The 25752-nt window shown below is 54.9% G+C and overlaps 1 protein-coding gene across 4 annotated transcripts in view; it reads right to left on the bottom strand.

The window, feature by feature from the left end:
- CARM1 (coactivator associated arginine methyltransferase 1) overlaps nt 1-25752 on the bottom strand; it is a 38249-nt gene that overhangs the window by 6903 nt on the left and 5594 nt on the right. For 2 of the 4 annotated variants that reach the window (XM_075346523.1, XM_075346524.1), the window contains exons 3-14: nt 12320-12426; nt 12028-12132; nt 11843-11953; nt 11578-11755; nt 10663-10753; nt 10495-10576; nt 10317-10402; nt 10138-10227; nt 9288-9425; nt 7404-7493; nt 7214-7326; nt 261-338 (exon numbers count right to left, since the gene is read on the bottom strand). In XM_075346523.1, coding sequence (XP_075202638.1) covers nt 261-338; nt 7214-7326; nt 7404-7493; nt 9288-9425; nt 10138-10227; nt 10317-10402; nt 10495-10576; nt 10663-10753; nt 11578-11755; nt 11843-11953; nt 12028-12132; nt 12320-12426 — 1269 coding nt within the window. Of the gene's footprint in view, nt 1-191; nt 339-7213; nt 7327-7403; nt 7494-9287; nt 9426-10137; nt 10228-10316; nt 10403-10494; nt 10577-10662; nt 10754-11577; nt 11756-11842; nt 11954-12027; nt 12133-12319; nt 12427-25752 lie in introns of all 4 variants that reach the window. The other 2 variants (XM_075346521.1, XM_075346522.1) reach the window with 2 other exon arrangements.

Raw genomic sequence — 25752 nt, 5'->3', positions numbered from 1 at the left:
GGGGACTAGTTTAGTCATATTAGGGTTTTGTTAAATTGATGCCAAATTCTAAACATTATCCAGTGACTGACATGCAGCAGAACGACATTTCTGAAACTTCTAACAAAAAAAAAAAATACATAAAAATCTGCTGCAAAATGAGGGGGGGAGGGGGAGGGGTAGTTATGAGAGAATGGAGGTTGTAGTATTACTAGAGTTTCCGTGTGTCAGGTCTTGGGGCTCCGGGCGCAGGGATGCAGGAGTACACGCTGGCTGCTCACCTAGAGGGATGAGGTTACTGTGACTGATGCCTGAGCTTCCACCTATAACACTGCTGAGATCGTACGCCGTGGGCATTCCTGCCGGAAGAGGAGGAAACAGAGGAAAAGTCAGTGAGCGCACGTCGCCCCACCTCCGGCACAGCAACACTTGCCAATTCATATCGTTTAGGATATGACATCACGGTGTATGAAGATTTTGTTTCATTTGGCATTATCGTTCAGGATAGGACATCATTTAAAAGGGTTATTCCCGCCCCTTCACAAATGGGTATGGTTGGATAGGGCTTGTAAAGACAAGCACTTTTGCAATTTGCTGCTTGTTAAAATTATCAGCCGTTCTTGAGATATTAACACTTTCCTTCTGTGTTGCCATGGAGACAGACCACTGCTGTAAGTCAGCAGAACACGCACACTTTTTTACAAAAGCAGTGGTCGGTCTCCTAGGCGACAGGCTGTGCACAAAAGTGTCGATATCTCGAGAACGGCTGAAAATTTTAAAAAGCAGTAAATTACAAAAGGTGCTTATTTTTACATGATCTATCTGACGGTATAGAGGGTTAATCCTTACAGCGCACAAAGAAGGGAATTTTGTTACTTACCGTAAATTCCTTTTCTTCTAGCTCCTATTGGGAGACCCAGACGATTGGGTGTATAGCACTGCCTCCGGAGGCCACACAAAGCAATTACACTAAAAAGTGTAAGGCCCCTCCCCTTCTGGCTATACACCCCCAGTGGGATCACTGGCTCACCAGTTTTAGTGCAAAAGCAAGAAGGAGGAAAGCCAATAACTGGTTTAAACAAATTCACTCCGAAGTAACGTCGGAGAACTGAAAACCATTCAACATGAACAACATGTGTACCCGAAAAACCACCAAAAATCCCGAAGGACAACAGGGCGGGTGCTGGGTCTCCCAATAGGAGCTAGAAGAAAAGGAATTTACGGTAAGTAACAAAATTCCCTTCTTCTTCGGCGCTCCATTGGGAGACCCAGACGATTGGGACGTCCAAAAGCTGTCCCTGGGTGGGTAAAGAAATACCTCATGTTAGAGTTGCAAAGACAGCCCTCCCCCACGGGGAGGCAACTGCCGCCTGCAGGACTCTTCTACCTAGGCTGGCGTCCGCCGAAGCATAGGTATGCACCTGATAATGTATGGTGAAAGTGTGCAGACTCGACCAGGTAGCTGCCTGGCACACCTGTTGAGCCGTAGCCTGGTGTCGTAATGCCCAGGACGCACCCACGGCTCTGGTAGAATGGGCCTTCAGCCCTGATGGAACCGGAAGCCCAGCAGAACGGTAGGCTTCAAGAATTGGTTCTTTGATCCATCGAGCCAGGGTGGCTTTGGAAGCCTGCGACCCCTTGCGCTGGCCAGCGACAAGGACAAAGAGTGCATCAGAGCGGCGCAGGGGCGCCGTGCGGGAAATGTAGATTCTGAGTGCTCTCACCAGATCTAACAAATGTAAATCCTTTTCATACCGGTGAACCGGATGAGGACAAAAAGAAGGTAAGGAGATATCCTGATTAATATGAAACGAGGATACTACCTTAGGGAGAAACTCCTGAATGGGGCGCAGCACTACCTTGTCCTGGTGGACCACCAGGAAGGGAGCCTTGGATGACCGCGCTGCTAGCTCAGACACTCTCCGAAGAGACGTGATCGCTACCAGAAAGGCCACTTTCCGTGATAGTCGAGAGAGTGAAACATCCGTCAGAGACTCGAAAGGCGGCTTCTGGAGAGCAACTAGTACCCTGTTCAGATCCCATGGATCTAACGGCCGCTCGTACGGGGGGACGATATGACCAAACCCCCTGCAGGAACGTGCGTACCTGCGGACGTCGTGCTAGACGCTTCTGAAAAAAACACCAATAGCGCCGAGACTTGCCCTTTAAAGGTAGCCGAGCGACAAGCCCTTTTCCAACCCAGATTGCAGGGAGGAAAGAAAAGTAGGCAATGCCAATGGCCAGGGGGACACTCCTTGTACAGAGCACCAGTAAAAGAAAATCTTCCACTTCTGTGGTAGATCTTAGCAGACGTGGGCTTCATAGCCTGTCTCATGGTGGCAACGACCCCGTGGGATAATCCTGAGGACACTAGGATCTAGGACGCAATGGCCACACAGTAGGTTCAGGGCCGTAGAATTCAGATGGAAAAAACGGCCCTTGGGACAGTAAGTCTGGCCGGTCTGGTAGTGCCCACGGTTGACCGACCGTGAGATGCCTGTCGCCAGAGCTCTTTGATCGTCATGAAAACCGGGACCTTGCTGTTGTGCCGATTCGTGAAACCCGTCCGGGTGCAGAGACCATTCTCCTGCGTCCACGCCCTGGTGACTGAGGAAGTCTGCTTCCCAGTTTTCTACGCCCGGGATGTGAACTGCGGATATGGTGTATGCTCTGTCTTCCACCCCTAGCAGAATCCGGCGGACTTCCTGGGAGGCTCGCCGACTGCGTAGTCCGCCTTGGTGGTTGATGTATGCCACCGCTGTGGATTGTCCGACTGAATTCGGATCTGTTTGCCTTCCAGCCACTGCAGGAAGTCTTGCAGGGCCATATGCACTGCCCAGAGCTCCAGACAATTGATCTGAAGAGTGGACTCTCCTGAAGAGAGTCCTTGATCGTCTGAGAAAGGGGGACGTTCCTGTGTAGGGACATCGACTTCCCCTCCCATTAGCGAAGAATGTTCTATTGAAGTGGACGCAGATGAAACTGCGTGAAAGGGACTGCCTCTGGATGAGGTGTCTCCTTGAAGGAGAGACTGCACCCCCGTCTGTAGTGACCGCTGTTTGTCCAGTGGAAGCTTCACCATCGCTGAGGGAGTGTGAAACCCCAAGCTAAGATATGCCAGCGATTGGGTTTAACTTTGAAAAGTTGAGGACCCACCCGAAACTCTGGGAAGTCTCCAGCGCCATGTTCAGGCTGTGTTGGCATGCCTCTTAAAAGAGTGCCTTGACAAGTAGATGGTCTAAGTAAGGGATCACAGGGTGACCCTGAGAGTGCGGGAGCGGTCCCACTGCTGCCATGAACTTGGTGAAAACCCGTGGGGCTGTCGCCAGACCGAAGGGTAGGGCTACGAACCGAAGATGCTCGTCTTCAATAACGAATCGTAGCAAACGCCGGTGCTCTGGAGCAATCGGCACGTGGAGATAAGCATCCTGATGTCTATTGATGCTAGGAAATCTCCTTGAGACATTGAGGCAATGACGGAGCGGAGGGATTCCATCCGGAACCGCCTGGTTTTCACGTGCTTGTTGAGCAGTTTAAGGTCCAGAACGGAACGGAAGGAGTCGTCCTATTTTGTCACCCCGACCAGATCGGAGTAAAAAGTGTCTCTTGTTCCTGAGGAGGAACCGGGATTACGACTCCTACTGCCTGCAGAAGAGCCTCGGCTCGGCCGGTGAGGAAGTTTTTGCGACAAACTGTCTCTCACCCACCGGCCATTGACCTGTGGCAGTTAAATGTCGCTAAAGCGGGGGAGTCTGCCACCGACCGCGGACGCGGAGAGAGAGGGCTGAAAGTCATGAGGAAACCGCCTTGGTAGCGGTTCCTCCGGCTGCCTTCTCCGGGCGTGATTGAGCCCGCCAGGAACCTGCGCCCCTCTGAGCCTTTTGAGTCCTGTTGGACGAGGGCAATTGGGACGTGCCCGAGCCTGGGAAGGACCGAAACCTCGACTGTCCCTTCTCCTGATGGGTCTTGTTTGATAGCTGGGGTAAGGAAGAATCCGTACCCTTGGACAGTTGAATGATTTAATCCAACCGCTCACGAAACAGTCTGTCACCAGATAAGGGCAATCTGGTTAAGCACTTTTGTGGAAGCAGCATCTACTCCAATCCCTTAACACTAGGAGCGTAACAACACGGAGTTGGCGGACGCCACTGACGTACGGCTCGTAGAGTCCAGGACAGCATAAACAGCTTAAGTCGCAATGCCAACATTGCGAGGTGAAGGACGCTACTGCGGCCAAGATGTACATGTGACCGCGTCCCTCTGCGCAATACTAGCTGAAATAGCTTGGAGTGCCTCTATGGCTGCGAATGCCGGGGCAACCGACCCGCCGATAGCTTCATAGACAGATTGCAACCAGAGGGCTATCTGTCTGTCAATGGCATCTTTAAGGGAAGTCCCATCTTCCACTGCAACTATAGATCTAGCCGCAAGCCTGGAGATTGGGGGATCCACCCTTGGAGCGCTTGAGCACGTCAGGGGGGAAGAGACAACGCGTATCCTCAATACGGTTGGAGAAACGCTTATCGGGATAAGCGTGGTGTTCCTGGACTGCTTCTCTGGAGTCAGAGTGACCAGAAAAGTACTCAATATACGCTTGAGATACCGAAATAGGGATTTCTTCTGCTGTGAAGCTGACCCCTCCACTGGAGGAGTTGAGGGAGAAATACCCAACCTTCCATTGATGGACGCTATAAGATTATTCACTATAGCGTCACCATCCGGTGTATCCGGATTGAGAGCGGTCTCAGGATCAGAGTCCTGAACAGCTACGTCTGCATCATCATACAGAGAGTACTGTGATGAAGTCGAGGGCCGTTCTTAGGGAGCTCGCTTAGGCCGTCTGGGACTGTCGTCCGTGTCAGAGCCTGCACCCTGGGATGCATGGGACCCTCCTGGAGCCATGATTTGTTTCGAAATCAGGGTGGCCAGGGGCATTGAATCAACATTGCCCAAGGTCTGTCTGGACTGCAAGTCTGTAAGATGTTAGTCATAGCCACAGACAATATATCAGCGGAAACTGCAACTCCGTCCCTGTCCCTGGACAGGGATCACAGGTGGTTCTTTTGGCCACCTGTAGCAGAGACCCCGTTGAGTAATTGCACACACTGGGGGTCCTGGAACAGTCGCATGCAGTACAAGCAGCATAGAAAGCGTGTGCCTTGGCACCCATGGTTTTTTTTTTGTTTTTTTTTTTGCTGTTGCTGTCTAGCCATCTAGGAGCATTAGCCAAGAATAGCGACCGTACAGTGCAATGTATAGCATACAAGCATGAAGTACAATAAACACTTCAGCACATGCAGTACAAGGAGCATAGAAAGCCTGTGCCTTGGCACCTTTGCTTTTCTGCTGCCGTTGTCTAGTTATTCAGGAGCATTAGCCAGGAAAAGCGACATACAGTGAATGTATAGCATACACGCATGAAAATAACCACTGCAGCACATGCAATCCAAGCAGCATTGAAAGCTTGTGCCTTAGCACCCTTGCTTTTCTGCTGCTGTTGTCTAGTCATCAAGGAGCATTAGCCAAGAATAGCGACATGCAGTGAATGTACAAGCATGAAAATAAACTCTGCAGTACATGCAATCCAAGCAGCATTGAAAGCTTGTGCCTTAGCACCATTGCTGTTTGCTGCCGCTGTCTAGCCATCTAGGCGGGTAGACAGCCAAGAATAGCCCTTACAGTGCAATGTAAAGCATACAAGTAAAAGGACACATGACACTGCAGCACATGCAAGACAAGCAGCATATAGAGTCTGTGCTTTAGCACCCCTGATCTTTTGCTGCTGTTTCTAGGTCTGCATCCTGAATAGCGACCGTACAAAAGTACAACAGGACACTTCGGCATTAGTGGGTCAGCACTTTAATTGCCGCTTACCGCCCGCACAAAAGCGGGTGTGTGGCACCGGAATCCTGCTGGTAGCTCAGTGTCTCCGTTTTCCCGCTCTGCGTGCCGGAATGGCTGCCGGCGTCCAGAGGAGAGGGGCGGGCCGAGGGCGTGCCCGAGACAAGAGCGGGAACCCGGCGCCCACTGTGTCTAGTAAAGGGGGCTGGAGAATGCAAATAAGGCTCCAGCCCTCGGCGCTGCTATAGAACAGCGTCTCTCCCTGTCCCTGAGTGACAGGGTGGGGGCGGGAACGAAGCGGCGCTAGGCCGCAAAAGCCGGGGACTAAAGTTAGAAGCGCCGCCGCCGTAAAAGCGCGGTCGGCGCGTCCCCGGCGCACTACAAGTCGCAGCTGCGCCGCCGCTCCAGGGGCGGTCGGCGCGGCGGTCCCCACACGTAAAGTCCCCCAGTAATCTGCAGGGACTATAAGCCCAGCGCACAGCGCTACAGTCCCCGGCGCACTAGCACACCCAGCAAGCCTGGAGTGTGCGTGGCCTGCCATACGGGGACACAGAGTACCTGAAAGTTGCAGGGCCTTGTCCCTGAACGGCACTCCCGCTCCACATCCAGCAGGTTCAATGGGTCTGTGGATGGAGCCCGGCCTCAGGGCTTGGTGGCCGGAAAGATCCCACTTCCTCAGAGCCCCTCAGGGGGATGGGGAAGGAAAACAGCATGTGGGCTCCAGCCTCCGTACCAGCAATAGGTACCTCAACCTTACAAACCGCAAGTGGGGTGAGAAGGGAGCATGCTGGGGGCCCTAGTATGGGCCCTCTTTTCTTCCATCCGATATAGTCAGCAGCTACTGCTGACTGAACAGTGGAGCTTATGCATGGATGTCTGACCTCCTTCGCACAAAGCAGAAAACTGGTGAGCCAGTGATCCCACTGGGGGTGTATAGCCAGAAGGGGAGGGGCCTTACACTTTTTAGTGTAATTGCTTTGTGTGGCCTCCGGAGGCAGTGCTATACACCCAATCGTCTGGGTCTCCCAATGGAGCGCCGAAGAAACAGGTGATAACTTGCTGAGCCCCCATAAGATGGGGCTTTAACATGCCCCCTCAGTACACAGGTACTCTAACAGCCCCGCAAACAGAAAAAAAACAAAACATTTTTGGAGCCAGTTCTCGAAATTGGTGGGGGTCTCAGTCCTCAGACCCCCACAGGTCATAATGTTATCATGTAGCCAGTGACAAGGCGATAGCCAACAATGTTGGGTTTACCCCTTTAAGGATTACTGGGGGTCTAAATGCTATTAATACTGAGAATAAAGGGGGATTGCTGCGCGGCTCCATCCCGAAGACCTGCCCTCACCGCGAGCCCCGCGCCCACCCCCAGAGAGCAGCCGCCGTCACTCACCTCCCATGCCCATCCCTGTGTTCATAGAGTAGGACCCCGCTGTATTCCACATGTTCTCAGAAGGGGAGGAGTAGTGTGATCCGGGGGGAGGGGACGGGGAGCTGCCGGTGTACCTGCAATATACAGAGACACAGCTACTCCAGGGCAAAGTATAGAGGGGGGAGTATTGGGGGAATGAGGAGACACTCACCTAAAGAAGGGGTTCTTCAGATCCAGCAGATTACTTGATTTGGATCCAGTTTGATCCACCTGAGCAACAATACTGATATCATAGCTCTGCCTGCAGAAAGGGTAAAAATGGAGGCTATGAAACAGACGCCGGCCACTGCAAGGGCGAGGGAGGCCCCGCCAGACACTGCAAGGGCGAGGGAGGCCCCGCCAGACACTGCAAGGGCGAGGGAGGCCCCGCCAGACACTGCAAGGGCGAGGGAGGCCCCGCCAGACACTGCAAGGGCGAGGGAGGCCCCGCCAGACACTGCAAGGGCGAGGGAGGCCCCGCCAGACACTGCAAGGGCGAGGGAGGCCCCGCCAGACACTGCAAGGGCGAGGGAGGCCCCGCCAGACACTGCAAGGGCGAGGGAGGCCCCGCCAGACACTGCAAGGGCGAGGGAGGCCCCGCCAGACACTGCAAGGGCGAGGGAGGCCCCGCCAGACACTGCAAGGGCGAGGGAGGCCCCGCCAGACACTGCAAGGGCGAGGGAGGCCCCGCCAGACACTGCAAGGGCGAGGGAGGCCCCGCCAGACACTGCAAGGGCGAGGGAGGCCCCGCCAGACACTGCAAGGGCGAGGGAGGCCCCGCCAGACACTGCAAGGGCGAGGGAGGCCCCGCCAGACACTGCAAGGGCGAGGGAGGCCCCGCCAGACACTGCAAGGGCGAGGGAGGCCCCGCCAGACACTGCAAGGGCGAGGGAGGCCCCGCCAGACACTGCAAGGGCGAGGGAGGCCCCGCCAGACACTGCAAGGGCGAGGGAGGCCCCGCCAGACACTGCAAGGGCGAGGGAGGCCCCGCCAGACACTGCAAGGGCGAGGGAGGCCCCGCCAGACACTGCAAGGGCGAGGGAGGCCCCGCCAGACACTGCAAGGGCGAGGGAGGCCCCGCCAGACACTGCAAGGGCGAGGGAGGCCCCGCCAGACACTGCAAGGGCGAGGGAGGCCCCGCCAGACACTGCAAGGGCGAGGGAGGCCCCGCCAGACACTGCAAGGGCGAGGGAGGCCCCGCCAGACACTGCAAGGGCGAGGGAGGCCCCGCCAGACACTGCAAGGGCGAGGGAGGCCCCGCCAGACACTGCAAGGGCGAGGGAGGCCCCGCCAGACACTGCAAGGGCGAGGGAGGCCCCGCCAGACACTGCAAGGGCGAGGGAGGCCCCGCCAGACACTGCAAGGGCGAGGGAGGCCCCGCCAGACACTGCAAGGGCGAGGGAGGCCCCGCCAGACACTGCAAGGGCGAGGGAGGCCCCGCCAGACACTGCAAGGGCGAGGGAGGCCCCGCCAGACACTGCAAGGGCGAGGGAGGCCACGCCAGACACTGCAAGGGCGAGGGAGGCCACGCCAGACACTGCAAGGGCGAGGGAGGCCACGCCAGACACTGCAAGGGCGAGGGAGGCCACGCCAGACACTGCAAGGGCGAGGGAGGCCACGCCAGACACTGCAAGAGCGAGGGAGGCCACGCCAGACACTGCAAGGGGGAGGGAGGCCACGCCAGACACTGCAAGGGGGAGGGAGGCCACGCCAGACACTGCAAGGGGGAGGGAGGCCACGCCAGACACTGCAAGGGGGAGGGAGGCCACGCCAGACACTGCAAGGGGGAGGGAGGCCACGCCAGACACTGCAAGGGGGAGGGAGGCCACGCCAGACACTGCAAGGGGGAGGGAGGCCACGCCAGACACTGCAAGGGGGAGGGAGGCCACGCCAGACACTGCAAGGGGGAGGGAGGCCACGCCAGACACTGCAAGGGGGAGGGAGGCCACGCCAGACACTGCAAGGGGGAGGGAGGCCACGCCAGACACTGCAAGGGGGAGGGAGGCCACGCCAGACACTGCAAGGGGGAGGGAGGCCACGCCCAAGCGGCTCTTACCTCTTATTAGCAATGAGCAGGACAGTTCCAGACAGAGTATCTCCGGCTTTGGTGAAGAGAGGGGACTGCAAGAGGCAGCGGACTTGGTACCAGTGGGTGAGGGGTTCTGTGGGGGCCGTGGACAGCCAGACCGTCATTCTGAGGGGAAAAAGATAAGAAGGAAACTTTGGGTGGTGTCGTAAGAGGTGTTCACACATTTGGCAACCATTGGGCCCAGCAATGCTTCTACAGGGGGCTGCTATAATCAGAGGTACAAGGTGGTACAGTAGAGGTCCAATACATGGACACAAAAAACAAGGCCTTGCCCTCCGCAGCCCAGCCCCCACCCTCCGCAGCCCAGCCCCCACCCCTCCGCAGCCCAGCCCCCACCCCTCCGCAGCCCAGCCCCCACCCCTCCGCAGCCCAGCCCCCACCCCTCCGCAGCCCAGCCCCCCACCCCTCCGCAGCCCAGCCCCCCACCCCTCCGCAGCCCAGCCCCCCACCCCTCCGCAGCCCAGCCCCCCACCCCTCCGCAGCCCAGCCCCCCACCCCTCCGCAGCCCAGCCCCCCACCCCTCCGCAGCCCAGCCCCCCACCCCTCCGCAGCCCAGCCCCCCACCCCTCCGCAGCCCAGCCCCCCACCCTCCGCAGCCCAGCCCCCCACCCCTCCGCAGCCCAGCCCCCCACCCTCCGCAGCCCAGCCCCCCACCCTCCGCAGATGCATTTTTACATATGTGGAAGATCTCTAACAAAAAGGTGCTCCCATCGGAGATCACAGTCACTGCAGGGGCCAGTGATTGTCTGCAGGGGTCATATAGAAGGACGATGCTCGATCACTGCAGTAAAGTAAACAGAAGTATTCCCGTACTTACATGGATCCAATGAAAGCCACATCAAACCAGAAGGCCAAGCCGTGCACCAGGCCCGAGTGGAGCATGTGGAAGGAGAAGGGGATCTCTATTCTAGGATGGGGGGAAAGGGACAGAATTACCACCCACCATTATACCCAGTCCCAACCACTGCTGCTCTCACTGGACTCACACATTCTTACCTGTGCAAATCAGTCTCTTTGGCATCCAAGAAATTCACTGTATATTTCACAGATTTGGCCATCAGGATTCTAATATCGAAGGTGTCCTGCAGAGGAGCGAGGGAAGGAGACGGTTAACGAGGGGGGAGGGGGGGGGGAGAAAACCAGGCGAGTCCACGTGCTGCGCCGCATCACGTACCACAACCGGCTGCTTAAAGTATTCATCCACCGCAGCGCCGCGCAAAGCCGACAGGTCCACACCATGGAAAGATGGCTGATACCTGCGGGCGAGGGGCAATAACATTTTGGACTGTGACTTTAGGCTACATCCAAAACTATTGGGAAAAAAAGTAAGTGGAAAACTCACCAGAAGTTGGCTTTTGTAAACTGCTCCATGTAAAGCTGCTCATCTGTAAATGGTGCGAGGTGAACGTCTCCGATGGTGGGAAACATATTACCTGGAGGAGGGTCAGAAAGCAGGAAATAAGCAACAACACCGGCAGTATAGCAGTTATATACCTGTACATAGGGGGCAGTATTATAGCAGTTATATACCTGTACATAGGGGGCAGTATTATAGCAGTTATATACCTGTACATAGGGGGCAGTATTATAGCAGTTATATACCTGTACATAGGGGCAGTATTATAGCAGTTATATACCTGTACATAGGGGCAGTATTATAGTAGTTATAGTCTTGTATATAGGGTGCAGTATTATAGTAGTTATATTCTTGCATATAGGGGCAGTATTATAGCAGTTATATTCCTGTACATAGGGGGCAGTATTATAGTAGTTATATTCCTGTACATAGGGGCAGTATTATAGTAGTTATACACTTGTACATAGGGGGCAGTATTATAGTAGTTATATTCTTGTACATAGGGGGCAGTATTATAGTAGTTATATTCTTGTACATAGGGGGCAGTATTATAGTAGTTATATTCTTGTACATAGGGGGCAGTATTATAGTAGTTATATTCTTGTACATAGGGGGCAGTATTATAGTAGTTATATTCTTGTACATAGGGGGCAGTATTATAGTAGTTATATTCCTGTACATAGGGGGCAGTATTATAGCAGTTATACACTTGTACATAGGGGCAGTATTATAGTAGTTATATTCTTGTACATAGGGGGCGGTATTATAGCAGTTATACACTTGTACATAGGGGCAGTATTATAGTAGTTATATTCTTGTACATAGGGGGCGGTATAGTAGTATACTAGAGGCTGTAGCAGCTCGTATGCCCGAATTGGACTTTGTATCGCCGATTCTTACCGTTGGGTTTCAGGAATTTCTTTGCATGCAGGTAGCTCTCCAGCATCCGTTCATTGAAGAGCATGTATCCCATGGGCTCAGATATTATAATATCCACCTGCTCTGGCAGAGACACTTCCTCCACCTTCCCTGGGATGACGATTATCCGATCAGTCAGGTTGTTGCTCTTTACCAGCAGCTGTGGAGGACAGAAGATGAGGTTATTAATAACGAGAGCAGTGGGCGTCACTACTACGCGCTCGCTGAGTGTGCCTGCTCTGCTCACCTCCGCATGCTGCGCCATGGTGCTCGCTTCCACTGCGTACACCTTACGAGCGCCGGCCTGAACTGCAAAGAAGGACAGGATCCCTGAACCGCAGCCGACATCCAAGACCACCTAAGAGGACGAGGAGAGTTTCAGCGTACTCAGGAACGAGTGTTAGCTCTGCAGACCAGCGGCCGGCTTCTCACCTTGTCCTTGAAGTCGGTGTGGTTCTGTAAGATCGCCCTTTGATAAGTGCCGGTTCTGACGTAATCCTGCATCATGTTCTGCTGCTGTGACAGGTAGCCATAGAACTGCGGGAGAAGAAGTGACACATCACTGCCCCCGGCCCGGTGCCGCCTGCTATTCTAACATGGCCCGGACCCTGGTGTATCCTGGCCACGTGTCACCCATGGCTAGCAATCCTATAAAGGGTTCTCCTGCTCTACGTCAATCATCCCCATCACAGGTGATAACATCGTCCCGTCTGTGGGACCCTACCTGGAAATACTGCACCGCCGAGGACTCCTCCGTGCGCTCGCTAAACACGCTTTTGTCGCCAGATGAGCTCCGGCAGTTCTTGATGATGTTGTAAAACGAACAGAAATCTAAAAGTGAAGACAGAAAAGAAGGGAATTTTGTTACTTACCGTAAATTCCTTTTCTTCTAGCTCCTATTGGGAGACCCAGACGATTGGGTGTATAGCACTGCCTCCGGAGGCCACACAAAGCAATTACACTAAAAAGTGTAAGGCCCCTCCCCTTCTGGCTATACACCCCCAGTGGGATCACTGGCTCACCAGTTTTAGTGCAAAAGCAAGAAGGAGGAAAGCCAATAACTGGTTTAAACAATTCACTCCGAAGTAACGTCGGAGAACTGAAAAACCATTCAACATGAACAACATGTGTACCCGAAAAACCACCAAAAATCCCGAAGGACAACAGGGCGGGTGCTGGGTCTCCCAATAGGAGCTAGAAGAAAAGGAATTTACGGTAAGTAACAAAATTCCCTTCTTCTTCGGCGCTCCATTGGGAGACCCAGACGATTGGGACGTCCAAAAGCTGTCCCTGGGTGGGTAAAGAAATACCTCATGTTAGAGCTGCAAAGACAGCCCTCCCCTACGGGGAGGCAACTGCCGCCTGCAGGACTCTTCTACCTAGGCTGGCGTCCGCCGAAGCATAGGTATGCACCTGATAATGTTTGGTGAAAGTGTGCAGACTCGACCAGGTAGCTGCCTGGCACACCTGTTGAGCCGTAGCCTGGTGTCGTAATGCCCAGGACGCACCCACGGCTCTGGTAGAATGGGCCTTCAGCCCTGATGGAACCGGAAGCCCAGCAGAACGGTAGGCTTCAAGAATTGGTTCTTTGATCCATCGAGCCAGGGTGGCTTTGGAAGCCTGCGACCCCTTGCGCTGGCCAGCGACAAGGACAAAGAGTGCATCAGAGCGGCGCAGGGGCGCCGTGCGGGAAATGTAGATTCTGAGTGCTCTCACCAGATCTAACAAATGTAAATCCTTTTCATACCGGTGAACCGGATGAGGACAAAAAGAAGGTAAGGAGATGAAGGGAATTTTGTTACTTACCGTAAATTCCTTTTCTTCTAGCTCTTATTGGGAGACCCAGACGATTGGGGTATAGCTACTGCCCTCCGGAGGCCACACAAAGCACTACACCAAAAAGTGCAAGGCCCCTCCCCTTCTGGCTATACCCCCCCCCGTGGTATCACGGGTTCTCCAGTTTTAGTGCCAAAGCAAGAAGGAGGAAGCCAATAACTGGTTTAAACAAATTAACTCCGAATAACGTCGGAGAACTGAAAAACCGTTCAACATGAACAACATGTGTACCCGCAAACAACAAAAAAATCCCGAAGGACAACAGGGCGGGTGCTGGGTCTCCCAATAAGAGCTAGAAGAAAAGGAATTTACGGTAAGTAACAAAATTCCCTTCTTCTTCAGCGCTCTATTGGGAGACCCAGACGATTGGGACGTCCAAAAGCTGTCCCTGGGTGGGTAAAGAGATACCTCATGTTAGAGCTGCAAAACAGCCCTCCCCTACGGGGATGTCACTGCCGCCTGCAGGACTCTTCTACCTAAGCTGGCATCCGCCGAAGCATAGGTATGCACCTGATAATGTTTGGTGAAAGTGTGCAGACTCGACCAGGTAGCTGCCTGGCACACCTGTTGAGCCGAAGCCTGGTGTCGCAAAGCCCAGGACGCACCCACAGCTCTGGTTGAGTGGGCTTTCAGCCCTGAAGGAACCGGAAGCCCAGCAGAACGGTAGGCTTCCAGAATTGGTTCTTTGATCCATCGAGCCAGGGTGGCTTTAGAAGCCTGCGACCCCTTGCGCTGGCCAGCGACAAGGACAAAAAGTGCATCTGAACGGCGGATAGGCGCCGTGCGAGAAATATAGATTCTGAGTGCTCTCACCAGATCTAGCAAACGTAAGTCTTTCTCATACCGGTGAACCGGCTGAGGACAAAAGGAAGGCAAGGATATATCCTGATTAAGATGAAACAAGGATACGACCTTAGGGAGAAACTCCGGAATGGGGCGCAGCACTACCTTGTCCTGGTGGAACACCAGGAAGGGAGCCTTGGATGACAGAGCTGCCAGCTCAGACACTCGCCGAAGCGATGTGATCGCAACAAGAAACGCCACTTTCTGTGACAGGCGAGAAAAGGAAACGTCCTTTAGAGGCTCGAAGGGCGGCTTTTGCAGAGCAACTAGTACTCTGTTCAGATCCCATGGATCTAACGGCCGCTTGTACGGGGGCACAATATGACAGACCCCCTGTAGGAACGTGCGCACCTTAGGAAGACGTGCTAGACGCTTCTGAAAAAACACAGATAGTGCCGAGACTTGCCCTTTAAGGGAGCTGAGCGACAAGCCCTTTTCCAACCCCGATTGCAGGAAGGAAAGAAAGGTGGGCAATGCAAATGGCCAAGGGGATACTCTCTGTGCAGAGCACCAGGATAAGAAAATCTTCCACGTTCTGTGGTAGAGCTTAGCAGACGTTGACTTCCTAGCTTGTCTCATTGTGGCTACGACTCCTTGAGATAATCCTGCGGACGCTAGGATCCAGGACTCAATGGCCACACAGTCAGGTTCAGGGCCGCAGAATTCTGATGGAAAAACGGCCCTTGGGACAGTAAGTCTGGTCGGTCTGGCAGTGACCACGGTCGACCGACCGTGAGATGCCACAGATCCGGATACCACGATCTCCTCGGCCAGTCTGGGGCGACGAGTATGACGCGGCTGCAATCGGATCTGATCTTGCGTAACACTCTGGGCAAGAGTGCCAGAGGTGGGAAGACGTATGGGAGCCGGAACTGCGACCAATCTTGAACTAATGCGTCTGCCGCCAGAGCTCTTTGATCGCGCGACCTCGCCATGAATGCCGGGACCTTGTTGTTGTGCCGGGACGCCATTAGGTCGACGTCCGGCACTCCCCATCGGCGACAGATTTCCTGAAACACGTCCGGGTGAAGGGACCACTCCCCTGCGTCCATGCCCTGGCGACTGAGGAAGTCTGCTTCCCAATTTTCTACGCCTGGGATGTGAACCGCGGATATGGTGGATGCTGTGTCCTCCACCCACATTAGAATGCGCCGGACTTCTTGGAATGCTTGCCGACTGCGCGTCCCTCCTTGGTGGTTGATGTATGCCACCGCTGTGGAGTTGTCCGACTGGATTCGGATCTGCTTTCCTTCCAGCCACTGTTGGAAGGCCAGTAGGGCAAGATACACTGCCCTGATTTCCAGAACATTGATCTGAAGGGTGGACTCCTGCGGAGTCCACGTCCCCTGGGCCCTGTGGTGGAGAAACACTGCTCCCCACCCTGACAGACTCGCATCTGTCGTGACCACTGCCCAGGATGGGGGCAGGAAGGATCTTCCCTGAGACAATGAGGTGGGAAGGAGCCACCATTGTAGAGAGTCCTTGGCCGTCTGGGAAAGAGAGACTTTCCTGTCCAGGGACGTTGACTTCCCGTCCCATTGGCGGAGAATGTCCCATTGAAGTGGGCGCAGATGAAACTGCGCAAAGGGAACTGCTTCCATGGCTGCCACCATCTTCCCGAGGAAGTGCATGAGGCGCCGTAAGGGGTGCGACTGGCCTTGAAGGAGGGATTGCACCCCTGTCTGTAGGGACCGCTGCTTGTTCAGCGGAAGCTTCACTCTCGCTGCTCGAGTATGAAACTCCATGCCAAGATACGTTAGCGACTGTGACGGTGACAGATTCGACTTTGGAAAGTTGATGATCCATCCGAACGTCTGTAGAGTCTCCAGCGTAACATGTAGACTGAGTTGGCATGCCTCTTGAGAGGGTGCCTTGACAAGTAGATCGTCTAGGTAAGGGATCACCGAGTGTCCCTGAGAGTGCAAGACTGCTACCACCGCCGCCATGACCTTGGTGAAGACCCGGGGGGCTGTCGCCAGACCGAATGGCAGAGCTACGAACTGAAGATGGTCGTTTCCTATCACAAAACGTAGAAAACGTTGATGTTCTGTAGCAATTGGCACGTGGAGATAAGCATCTTTGATGTCTATTGAGGCAAGGAAGTCTCCTTGAGACATTGAGGCAACGACAGAGCGGAGGGTTTCCATCCGGAACCGTCTGGCGTGCACATGTTTGTTGAGCAGCTTTAGATCCAGAACAGGACGGAACGAGCCGTCCTTTTTTGGAACCACAAAGAGATTGGAGTAAAACCCTCGCCCTTGTTCCTGAGGCGGTACAGGAACCACTACTCCTTCCGCTCTTAGGGAGTCCACCGCCTGCAGCAGGGCATCTGCTCGGTCTGGATGTGGGGAGGTTCTGAAGAACCGAGCTGGAGGACGAGAACTGAACTCGATTCTGTACCCGCGAGACAAAATGTTTGTCACCCACCGGTCTTTGACCTGTGACATCCAAATGTCGGAAAAGCGGGAGAGCCTGCCCCCGACCGGAGATGCGGAGGGGGGGGGCTGGAAGTCATGAGGTAGCCGCTTTGGAAGCGGTTCCTCCATTTGCTTTCTTGGGGCGTGCGTGAGCCCGCCAGGAATCTGAGACTCTTTGCGTCCTCTGAGTCCCTTTGGACGAGGAGAATTGTGTCTTGCCCGAACCTCGAAAGGACTGAAACCTCTGCTGCCATTTTTTCTGCTGAGGTTTGCTTGATCTGGGCTGGGGTAAGGAAGAGTCTTTACCCTTGGACTGTTTAATGATGTCAGCCAATGGCTCGCCAAACAGTCTATCTCTAGATAAAGGCAGGCTGGTTAAACATTTTTTGGAACCAGCATCTGCTTTCCAGTCCTTTAACCACAAGGCTCTGCGCAAAACTACCGAATTGGCGGACGCCATTGAGGTGCGGCTGGTAGATTCTAGGACCGCATTGATAGCGTAAGACGCGAACGCGGACATCTGCGAGGTAAGGGACGCCACTTGCGGCACCGCTGGATGTATGATAGCATCCACTTTTGCTAAACCAGCTGAAATAGCTTGGAGTGCCCATACGGCTGCGAATGCTGGAGCAAACGACGCGCCGATAGCTTCATAGACAGATTTTAACCAAAGGTCCATCTGTCTGTCATTGGCATCCTTAAGTGAAGCGCCATCCTCCACTGCAACTATGGATCTAGCTGCAAGTTTGGAAATCGGGGGGGTCTACTTTTGGACACTGGGTCCAGCGCTTGACCACATCAGGGGGGAAAGGAAAACGTGTATCCTTAGAACGTTTAGAGAAACGCCTTTCTGGATGAGCGTCGTGTTTCTGGATTGACTCTCTGAAGTCAGAGTGATCCAAGAAAGCACTCAATTTACGCTTGGGATAGAGGAAACGAAACTTCTCCTGCTCTGCAGCTGCCTCCTCTGCAGAAGGAGCTGGGGGAGAAATATCCAACAGTCTATTGATGGCTGAGATAAGCTCATTTACCATGGCGTCCCCATCCGGGGTATCCAGATTGAGAGGGGTTCCAGGATAAGACTCCTGATCACTCTCTTCAGACGCATCACAGGGCGACTGATTGCGCTGAGACCCTGAGCAGTGTGATGACGTTGAGGGTCTTTCCCAGCGAGCTCGCTTAGGGTGGCTGGGGCTATCATCTGAGTCATAATACTCAGCCTGGGAAGCCGGGGACCCCCTTGCAGTCTGGATTAATTCCAACTGAGGGGGATTAGAGGACAGAGACCTCGCCGTGTCCATAGACTGAGCCCCAGTCATGGATTGCAAAGTTTCAAGGATTTTTGCCATAGTCACAGACATTCCATCAGCAAAAACTGCAAAGTCTGTCCCTGACACCGGGGCAGGACTTACAAGCGTCTCAGCCTGGGTCACTACCCCTCCGGACTCCGGCTGGCGAAGCAGCACCGGATCTGAGCATTGCACACAATGGGGGTCTTTGGAACCTGCTGGTAGAGCAGCCCCACATGCAGCACACGCAGTGTACACAGCCCTAGCCTTGGCAGCCTTGCGTTTTGTGGATGACATGTTGCTGCCTCCTCAGAGCGATCTGGGGTATCCAGCCAGGAAGCGACCTCACAGTGCAAGAAATAAATAAATATATATATCTGGTGACACAGTACACCAATGCACACTGAGGCACTAGAGGGGCCAGCTGAAATGCCGCTTACCGCCCGCTTAAGAGCGGGTGTGTGGTCTCCAAAAGCCCCCTAGTCCAGGTCTCCCAGAGCCTTGCGTCCTTCCTCTAGCCAGACTGCATGTAATGGCTGCCGGCGTCCTGGGAGAGGAGGGGGGGCGGGCCCTGGGCGTTCCTGGCTAAGAGCGGGAAGCCTGCTTCCCTCTGTGCCTAGTGAGAGGGCTGGAGCATGTAAATCAGGCTCCAGCCCTCGTCGCTGCTGCGAAACAGCGTCTCTCCCCTACCCTGATTGACAGGGTGGGGGCGGGAACGAAGCGGAGCTAGGCCGCAAAAGCCGGGGACTGGATTTATAAACGCCGCCGCCGTAAAAGCGCGGTCGGCGTGTCCCCGGCGCACTACAAGTCACAGCAGCGCCGCCGGTCCAGTGGGGGTCGGCGCTGCGTTCCCACAACACAAAAGTCCCCCAGTAAACTGCAGGAACACCAACTCAATCGTTACGGTCCCCGGCGCACTACAACACCCAGCCAGCCCGGAGTGTGTCTGTGCCTGCCGGGGACACAGAGTACCTGTATGATGCAGGGCCTTGTCCCTGATTGTACTCCTGCTCCGTATCCATCAGGTGCTATGGGTCTGTGGATGGAGCCCGGCGTCAGAGCTTAGAGGCCGGCAGGATCCCACTTCCACAGAGCCCTACAAGGGGATGTGGAAGGAAAACAGCATGTGGGGCTCCAGCCCCTGTACCAGCAATAGGTACCTCAACCTTACAACACCATCCACGGGTGAGAAGGGAGCATGCTGGGGGCCCTATATGGGCCCTCTTTTCTTCCATCCGAAATAGTCAGCAGCTACTGCTGACTAAAATCTGTGGAGCCATGCGTGGATGTCTGACCTCCTTCGCACAAAGCTTGAAAACTGGAGAACCCGTGATACCACGGGGGGGTATAGCCAGAAGGGGAGGGGCCTTGCACTTTTTGGTGTAGTGCTTTGTGTGGCCTCCGGAGGGCAGTAGCTATACCCCAATCGTCTGGGTCTCCCAATAGAGCGCTGAAGAAATCCTGATTAATATGAAATGAGGATACTACCTTAGGGAGAAACTCCTGAATGGGGCGCAGCACTACCTTGTCCTGGTGGACCACCAGGAAGGGAGCCTTGGATGACAGCGCTGCTAGCTCAGACACTCTCCGAAGAGACGTGATCGCTACCAGAAAGGCCACTTTCCGTGATAGTCGAGAGAGTGAAACATCCGTCAGAGACTCGAAAGGCGGCTTCTGGAGAGCAACTAGTACCCTGTTCAGATCCCATGGATCTAACGGCCGCTCGTACGGGGGGACGATATGACCAAACCCCCTGCAGGAACGTGCGTACCTGCGGACGTCGTGCTAGACGCTTCTGAAAAAACACCAATAGCGCCGAGACTTGCCCTTTAAGGGAGCCGAGCGACAAGCCCTTTTCCAACCCAGATTGCAGGAAGGAAAGAAAAGTAGGCAATGCCAATGGCCAGGGGGACACTCCTTGTACAGAGCACCAGTAAAAGAAAATCTTCCACTTCCGTGGTAGATCTTAGCAGACGTGGGCTTCATAGCCTGTCTCATGGTGGCAACGACCCCGTGGGATAATCCTGAGGACACTAGGATCTAGGACGCAATGGCCACACAGTAGGTTCAGGGCCGTAGAATTCAGATGGAAAAAACGGCCCTTGGGACAGTAAGTCTGGCCGGTCTGGTAGTGCCCACGGTTGACCGACCGTGAGATGCCTGTCGCCAGAGCGCTTTGATCGTCCTGAAAACCGGGACCTTGCTGTTGTGCCGATTCGTGAAACCCGTCCGGGTGCAGAGACCATTCTCCTGCGTCCACGCCCTGGTGACTGAGGAAGTCTGCTTCCCAGGTTTCTACGCCCGGGATGTGAACTGCGGATATGGTGTATGCTCTGTCTTCCACCCCTAGCAGAATCCGGCGGACTTCCTGGGAGGCTCGCCGACTGCGTAGTCCGCCTTGGTGGTTGATGTATGCCACCGCTGTGGATTGTCCGACTGAATTCGGATCGGTTTGCCTTCCAGCCACTGCAGGAAGTCTTGCAGGGCCATATGCACTGCCCAGAGCTCCAGACAATTGATCTGAAGAGTGGACTCCTCTGAAGAGAGTCCTTGATCGTCTGAGAAAGGGGGACGTTCCTGTGTAGGGACATCGACTTCCCCTCCCATTAGCGAAGAATGTTCCATTGAAGTGGACGCAGATGAAACTGCGTGAAAGGGACTGCCTCTGGATGAGGTGTCTCCTTGAAGGAGAGACTGCACCCCCGTCTGTAGTGACCGCTGTTTGTCCAGTGGAAGCTTCACCATCGCTGAGAGAGTGTGAAACCCCAAGCTAAGATATGCCAGCGATTGGGTTTAACTTTGAAAAGTTGAGGACCCACCCGAAACTCTGGGAAGTCTCCAGCGCCATGTTCAGGCTGTGTTGGCATGCCTCTTAAAAGAGTGCCTTGACAAGTAGATGGTCTAAGTAAGGGATCACAGGGTGACCCTGAGAGTGCGGGAGTGGTCCCACTGCTGCCATGAACTTGGTGAAAACCCGTGGGGCTGTCGCCAGACCAAAGGGTAGGGCTACGAACCGAAGATGCTCGTCTTCAATAACGAATCGTAGCAAACGCCGGTGCTCTGGAGCAATCGGCACGTGGAGATAAGCATCCTGATGTCTATTGATGCTAGGAAATCTCCTTGAGACATTGAGGCAATGACGGAGCGGAGGGATTCCATCCGGAACCGCCTGGTTTTCACGTGCTTGTTGAGCAGTTTAAGGTCCAGAACGGAACGGAAGGAGTCGTCCTATTTTGTCACCCCGACCAGATCGGAGTACAAAGTGTCTCTTGTTCCTGAGGAGGAACAGGGATTACGACTCCTACTGCCTGCAGAAGAGCCTCGGCTCGGCCGGTGAGGAAGTTTTTGCGACAAACTGTCTCTCCCCCACCGGCCATTGACCTGTGGCAGTTAAATGTCGCTAAAGCGGGGGAGTCTGCCACCGACCGCGGACGCGGAGAGAGAGGGCTGAAAGTCATGAGGAAACCGCCTTGGTAGCGGTTCATCCGGCTGCCTTCTCCGGGCGTGATTGAGCCCGCCAGGAACCTGCGCCCCTCTGAGCCTTTTGAGTCCTGTTGGACGAGGGCAATTGGGACGTGCCCGAGCCTGGGAAGGACCGAAACCTCGACTGTCCCTTCTCCTGATGGGTCTTGTTTGATAGCTGGGGTAAGGAAGAATCCGTACCCTTGGACAGTTGAATGATTTAATCCAACCGCTCACGAAACAGTCTGTCACCAGATAAAGGCAATCTGGTTAAGCACTTTTGTGGAAGCAGCATCTGCTCCAATCCCTTAACACTAGGAGCGTAACAACACGGAGTTGGCGGACGCCACTGACGTACGGCTCGTAGAGTCCAGGACAGCATAAACAGCTTGAGTCGCAATGCCGACATTGCGAGGTGAAGGGCGCTACTGCGGCCAAGATGTTCATGTGACCGCGTCCCTCTGCGCAATACTAGCTGAAAAAGCTTGGAGTGCCTCTATGGCTGCGAATGCCGGGGCAACCGACCCGCCGATAGCTACATAGACAGATTGCAACCCGAGGGCTATCTGTCTGTCAATGGCATCTTTAAGGGAAGTCCCATCTTCCACTGCAACTATAGATCTAGCCGCAAGCCTGGAGATTGGGGGATCCACCCTTGGAGCGCTTGAGCACGTCAGGGGGGAAGAGACAACGCGTATCTTCAATACGGTTGGAGAAACGCTTATCGGGATAAGCGTGGTGTTCCTGGACTGCTTCTCTGGAGCCAGAGTGACCAGAAAAGTACTCAATATACGCTTGAGATACCGAAATAGGGATTTCTTCTGCTGTGAAGCTGACCCCTCCACTGGAGGAGTTGAGGGAGAAATACCCAACCTTCCATTGATGGACGCTATAAGATTATTCACTATAGAGTCACCATCCGGTGTATCCGGATTGAGAGCGGTCTCAGGATCAGAGTCCTGAACAGCTACGTCTGCATCATCATACAGAGAGTACTGTGATGAAGTCGAGGGCCGTTCTTAGGGAGCTCGCTTAGGCTGTCTGGGACTGTCGTCCGTGTCAGAGCCTGCACCCTGGGATGCATGGGACCCTCCTGGAGCCATGATTTGTTTCGAAATCAGGGTGGCCAGGGGCATTGAATCAACATTGCCCAAGGTCTGTCTGGACTGCAAAGTCAGTAAGATGTTAGTCATAGCCACAGACAATATATCAGCGGAAACTGCAACTCCGTCCCTGTCCCTGGACAGGGATCACAGGTGGTTCTTTTGGCCACCTGTAGCAGAGACCCCGTTGAGTAATTGCACACACTGGGGGTCCTGGAACAGTCGCATGCAGTACAAGCAGCATAGAAAGCGTGTGCCTTGGCACCCATGCTTTTTTTTTTTTTTTTTTTGCTGTTGCTGTCTAGCCATCTAGGAGCATTAGGCAAGAATAGCGACCGTACAGTGCAATGTATAGCATACAAGCATGAAGTACAATAAACACTTCAGCACATGCAGTACAAGGAGCATAGAAAGCCTGTGCCTTGGCACCTTTGCTCTTCTGCTGCCGTTGCCTAGTTACTCAGGAGCATTAGCCAGGAAAAGCGACATACAGTGAATGTATAGCATACAAGCATGAAAATAACCACTGCAGCACATGCAATCCAAGCAGCATTGAAAGCTTGTGCCTTAGCACCCTTGCTTTTCTGCTGCTGTTGTCTAGTCATCAAGGAGCATTAGCCAAGAATAGCGACATGCAGTGAATGCACAAGCATGAAAATAAACTCTGCAGTACATGCAATCCAAGCAGCATTGAAAGCTTGTGCCTTAGCACCATTGCTGTTTGCTGCCGCTGTCTAGCCATCTAGGCGGGTAGACAGCCAAGAATAGCCCTTACAGTGCAATGTAAAGCATACAAGCATAAAGGACACATGACACTGCAGCACATGCAAGACAAGCAGCATATAGAGTCTGTGCTTTAGCACCCCTGATCTTTTGCTGCTGTTTCTAGGTCTGCATCCTGAATAGCGACCGTACAAAAGTACAACAGGACACTTCGGCATTAGTGGGTCAGCACTTTAGTTGCCGCTTACCGCCCGCACAAAAGCGGGTGTGTGGCGCCGGAATCCTGCTGGTAGCTCAGTGTCTCCGTTTTCCCGCTCTGCGTGCCGGAATGGCTGCCGGCGTCCAGAGGAGAGGGGCGGGCCGAGGGCGTGCCCGAGACAAGAGCGGGAACCCCGGCGCCCACTGTGTCTAGTAAAGGGGGCTGGAGAATGCAAATAAGGCTCCAGCCCTCTGCGCTGCTATAGAACAGCGTCTCTCCCTTTCCCTGAGTGACAGGGTGGGGGCGGGAACGAAGCGGCGCTAGGCCGCAAAAGCCGGGGACTAAAGTTAGAAGCGCCGCCGCCGTAAAAGCGCGGTCGGCGCCGTCCCGGCGCACTACAAGTCGCAGCTGCGCCGCCGCTCCAGGGGCGGTCGGCGCGGCGGTCCCCACACGTAAAGTCCCCCAGTAATCTGCAGGGACTATAAGCCCAGCGCACAGCGCTACAGTCCCCGGCGCATTAGCACACCCAGCAAGCCTGGAGTGTGCGTGGCCTGCCATACGGGGACACAGAGTACCTGAAAGTTGCAGGGCCTTGTCCCTGAACGGCACTCCCGCTCCACATCCAGCAGGTTCTATGGGTTCTGTGGATGGAGCCCGGCCTCAGGGCTTGGTGGCCGGAAAGATCCCACTTCCTCAGAGCCCCTCAGGGGGATGGGGAAGGAAAACAGCATGTGGGCTCCAGCCTCCGTACCAGCAATAGGTACCTCAACCTTACAAACCGCAAGTGGGGTGAGAAGGGAGCATGCTGGGGGCCCCATATGGGCCCTCTTTTCTTCCATCCGATATAGTCAGCAGCTACTGCTGACTAAACAGTGGAGCTTATGCATGGATGTGTGCCTCCTTCGCACAAAGCAGAAAACTGGTGAGCCAGTGATCCCACTGGGGGTGTATAGCCAGAAGGGGAGGGCCTTACACTTTAGTGTAATTGCTTTGTGTGGCCTCCGGAGGCAGTGCTATACACCCAATCGTCTGGGTCTCCCAATGGAGCGCCGAAGAAAGGTATGAGCACATACGCTAGGGCGGAGTACAACACGTGGATCACATACATAGTGAGCCATCCTAATCAACAGGGCTCCCCCAGCATCTTATGCTACATAAAGGCACATTGAGGGAATGGTTCCCCCCTTTGTTACCATTCCTGCCATCCTGCTACAGGCCACTAGGTGGCGCCGCTCTGCTGCCAATTTGCCGCAGGAAATCTTATGGAAATATTCAGAGAGGAGTCATTTATAAGCCAGAAATGTAAATCCGGGCCCTGCCGGGAGGAGAGGACGCACCTGCCGGGGAGGAGAGGAGAGGAGAGGAGGAGAGGAGGAGAGGAGGCACCTGCCGGGGAGGAGAGGACGCACCTGCCGGGGAGGAGAGGAGAGGGGAGGAGAGGAGAGGACGCACCTGCCGGGGAGGAGAGGGAGAGGGGGAGGAGAGGAGAGGACGCACCTGCCGGGGAGGAGAGGAGAGGGGAGGAGAGGAGAGGACGCACCTGCCGGGGAGGAGAGGAGAGGAGGACGCACCTGCCGGGGAGGAGAGTAGAGGAGAGGGGAGGAGAGGAGAGGACGCACCTGCCGGGGAGGAGAGTAGAGGAGAGGGGAGGAGAGGAGAGGACGCACCTGCCGGGGAGGAGAGTAGAGGAGAGGGGAGGAGAGGAAGAGGACGCACCTGCCGGGGAGGAGAGGAGAGGGGAGGAGAGGAGAGGACGCACCTGCCGGGGAGGAGAGGAGAGGAGAGGACGCACCTGCCGGGGAGGAGAGGAGAGGAGGACGCACCTGCCGGGGAGGAGAGTAGAGGGGAGGAGAGGAGAGGAGGACGCACCTGCCGGGGAGGAGAGTAGAGGGGAGGAGAGGAGAGGAGGACGCACCTGCCGGGGAGGAGAGTAGAGGGGGAGGAGAGGAGAGGAGGACGCACCTGCCGGGGGAGGAGAGGAGAGGAGGCACCTGCCGGGAGGAGAGGAGAGCGGAGGAGAGGAGAGCGGAGGAGAGGATAGGGGAGGAGAGGATAGGGGAGGAGAGGATAGGGGAGGAGAGGATAGGGGAGGAGAGGATAGGGGCAGGAGAGGATAGGGGAGGAGAGGATAGGGGAGGAGAGGATAGGGGAGGAGAGGATAGGGGAGGAGAGGATAGGGGAGGAGAGGATAGGGGAGGAGAGGATAGGGGAGGAGAGGATAGGGGAGGAGAGGATAGGGGAGGAGAGGATAGGGGAGGAGAGGATAGGGGAGGAGAGGATAGGGG

The sequence above is a fragment of the Anomaloglossus baeobatrachus genome, chromosome 4 (genome assembly GCF_048569485.1).
Source record: "Anomaloglossus baeobatrachus isolate aAnoBae1 chromosome 4, aAnoBae1.hap1, whole genome shotgun sequence".
Classification (NCBI taxonomy): domain Eukaryota; kingdom Metazoa; phylum Chordata; class Amphibia; order Anura; family Aromobatidae; genus Anomaloglossus; species Anomaloglossus baeobatrachus.
This window is presented reverse-complemented; position numbering and strand designations above follow the sequence as displayed.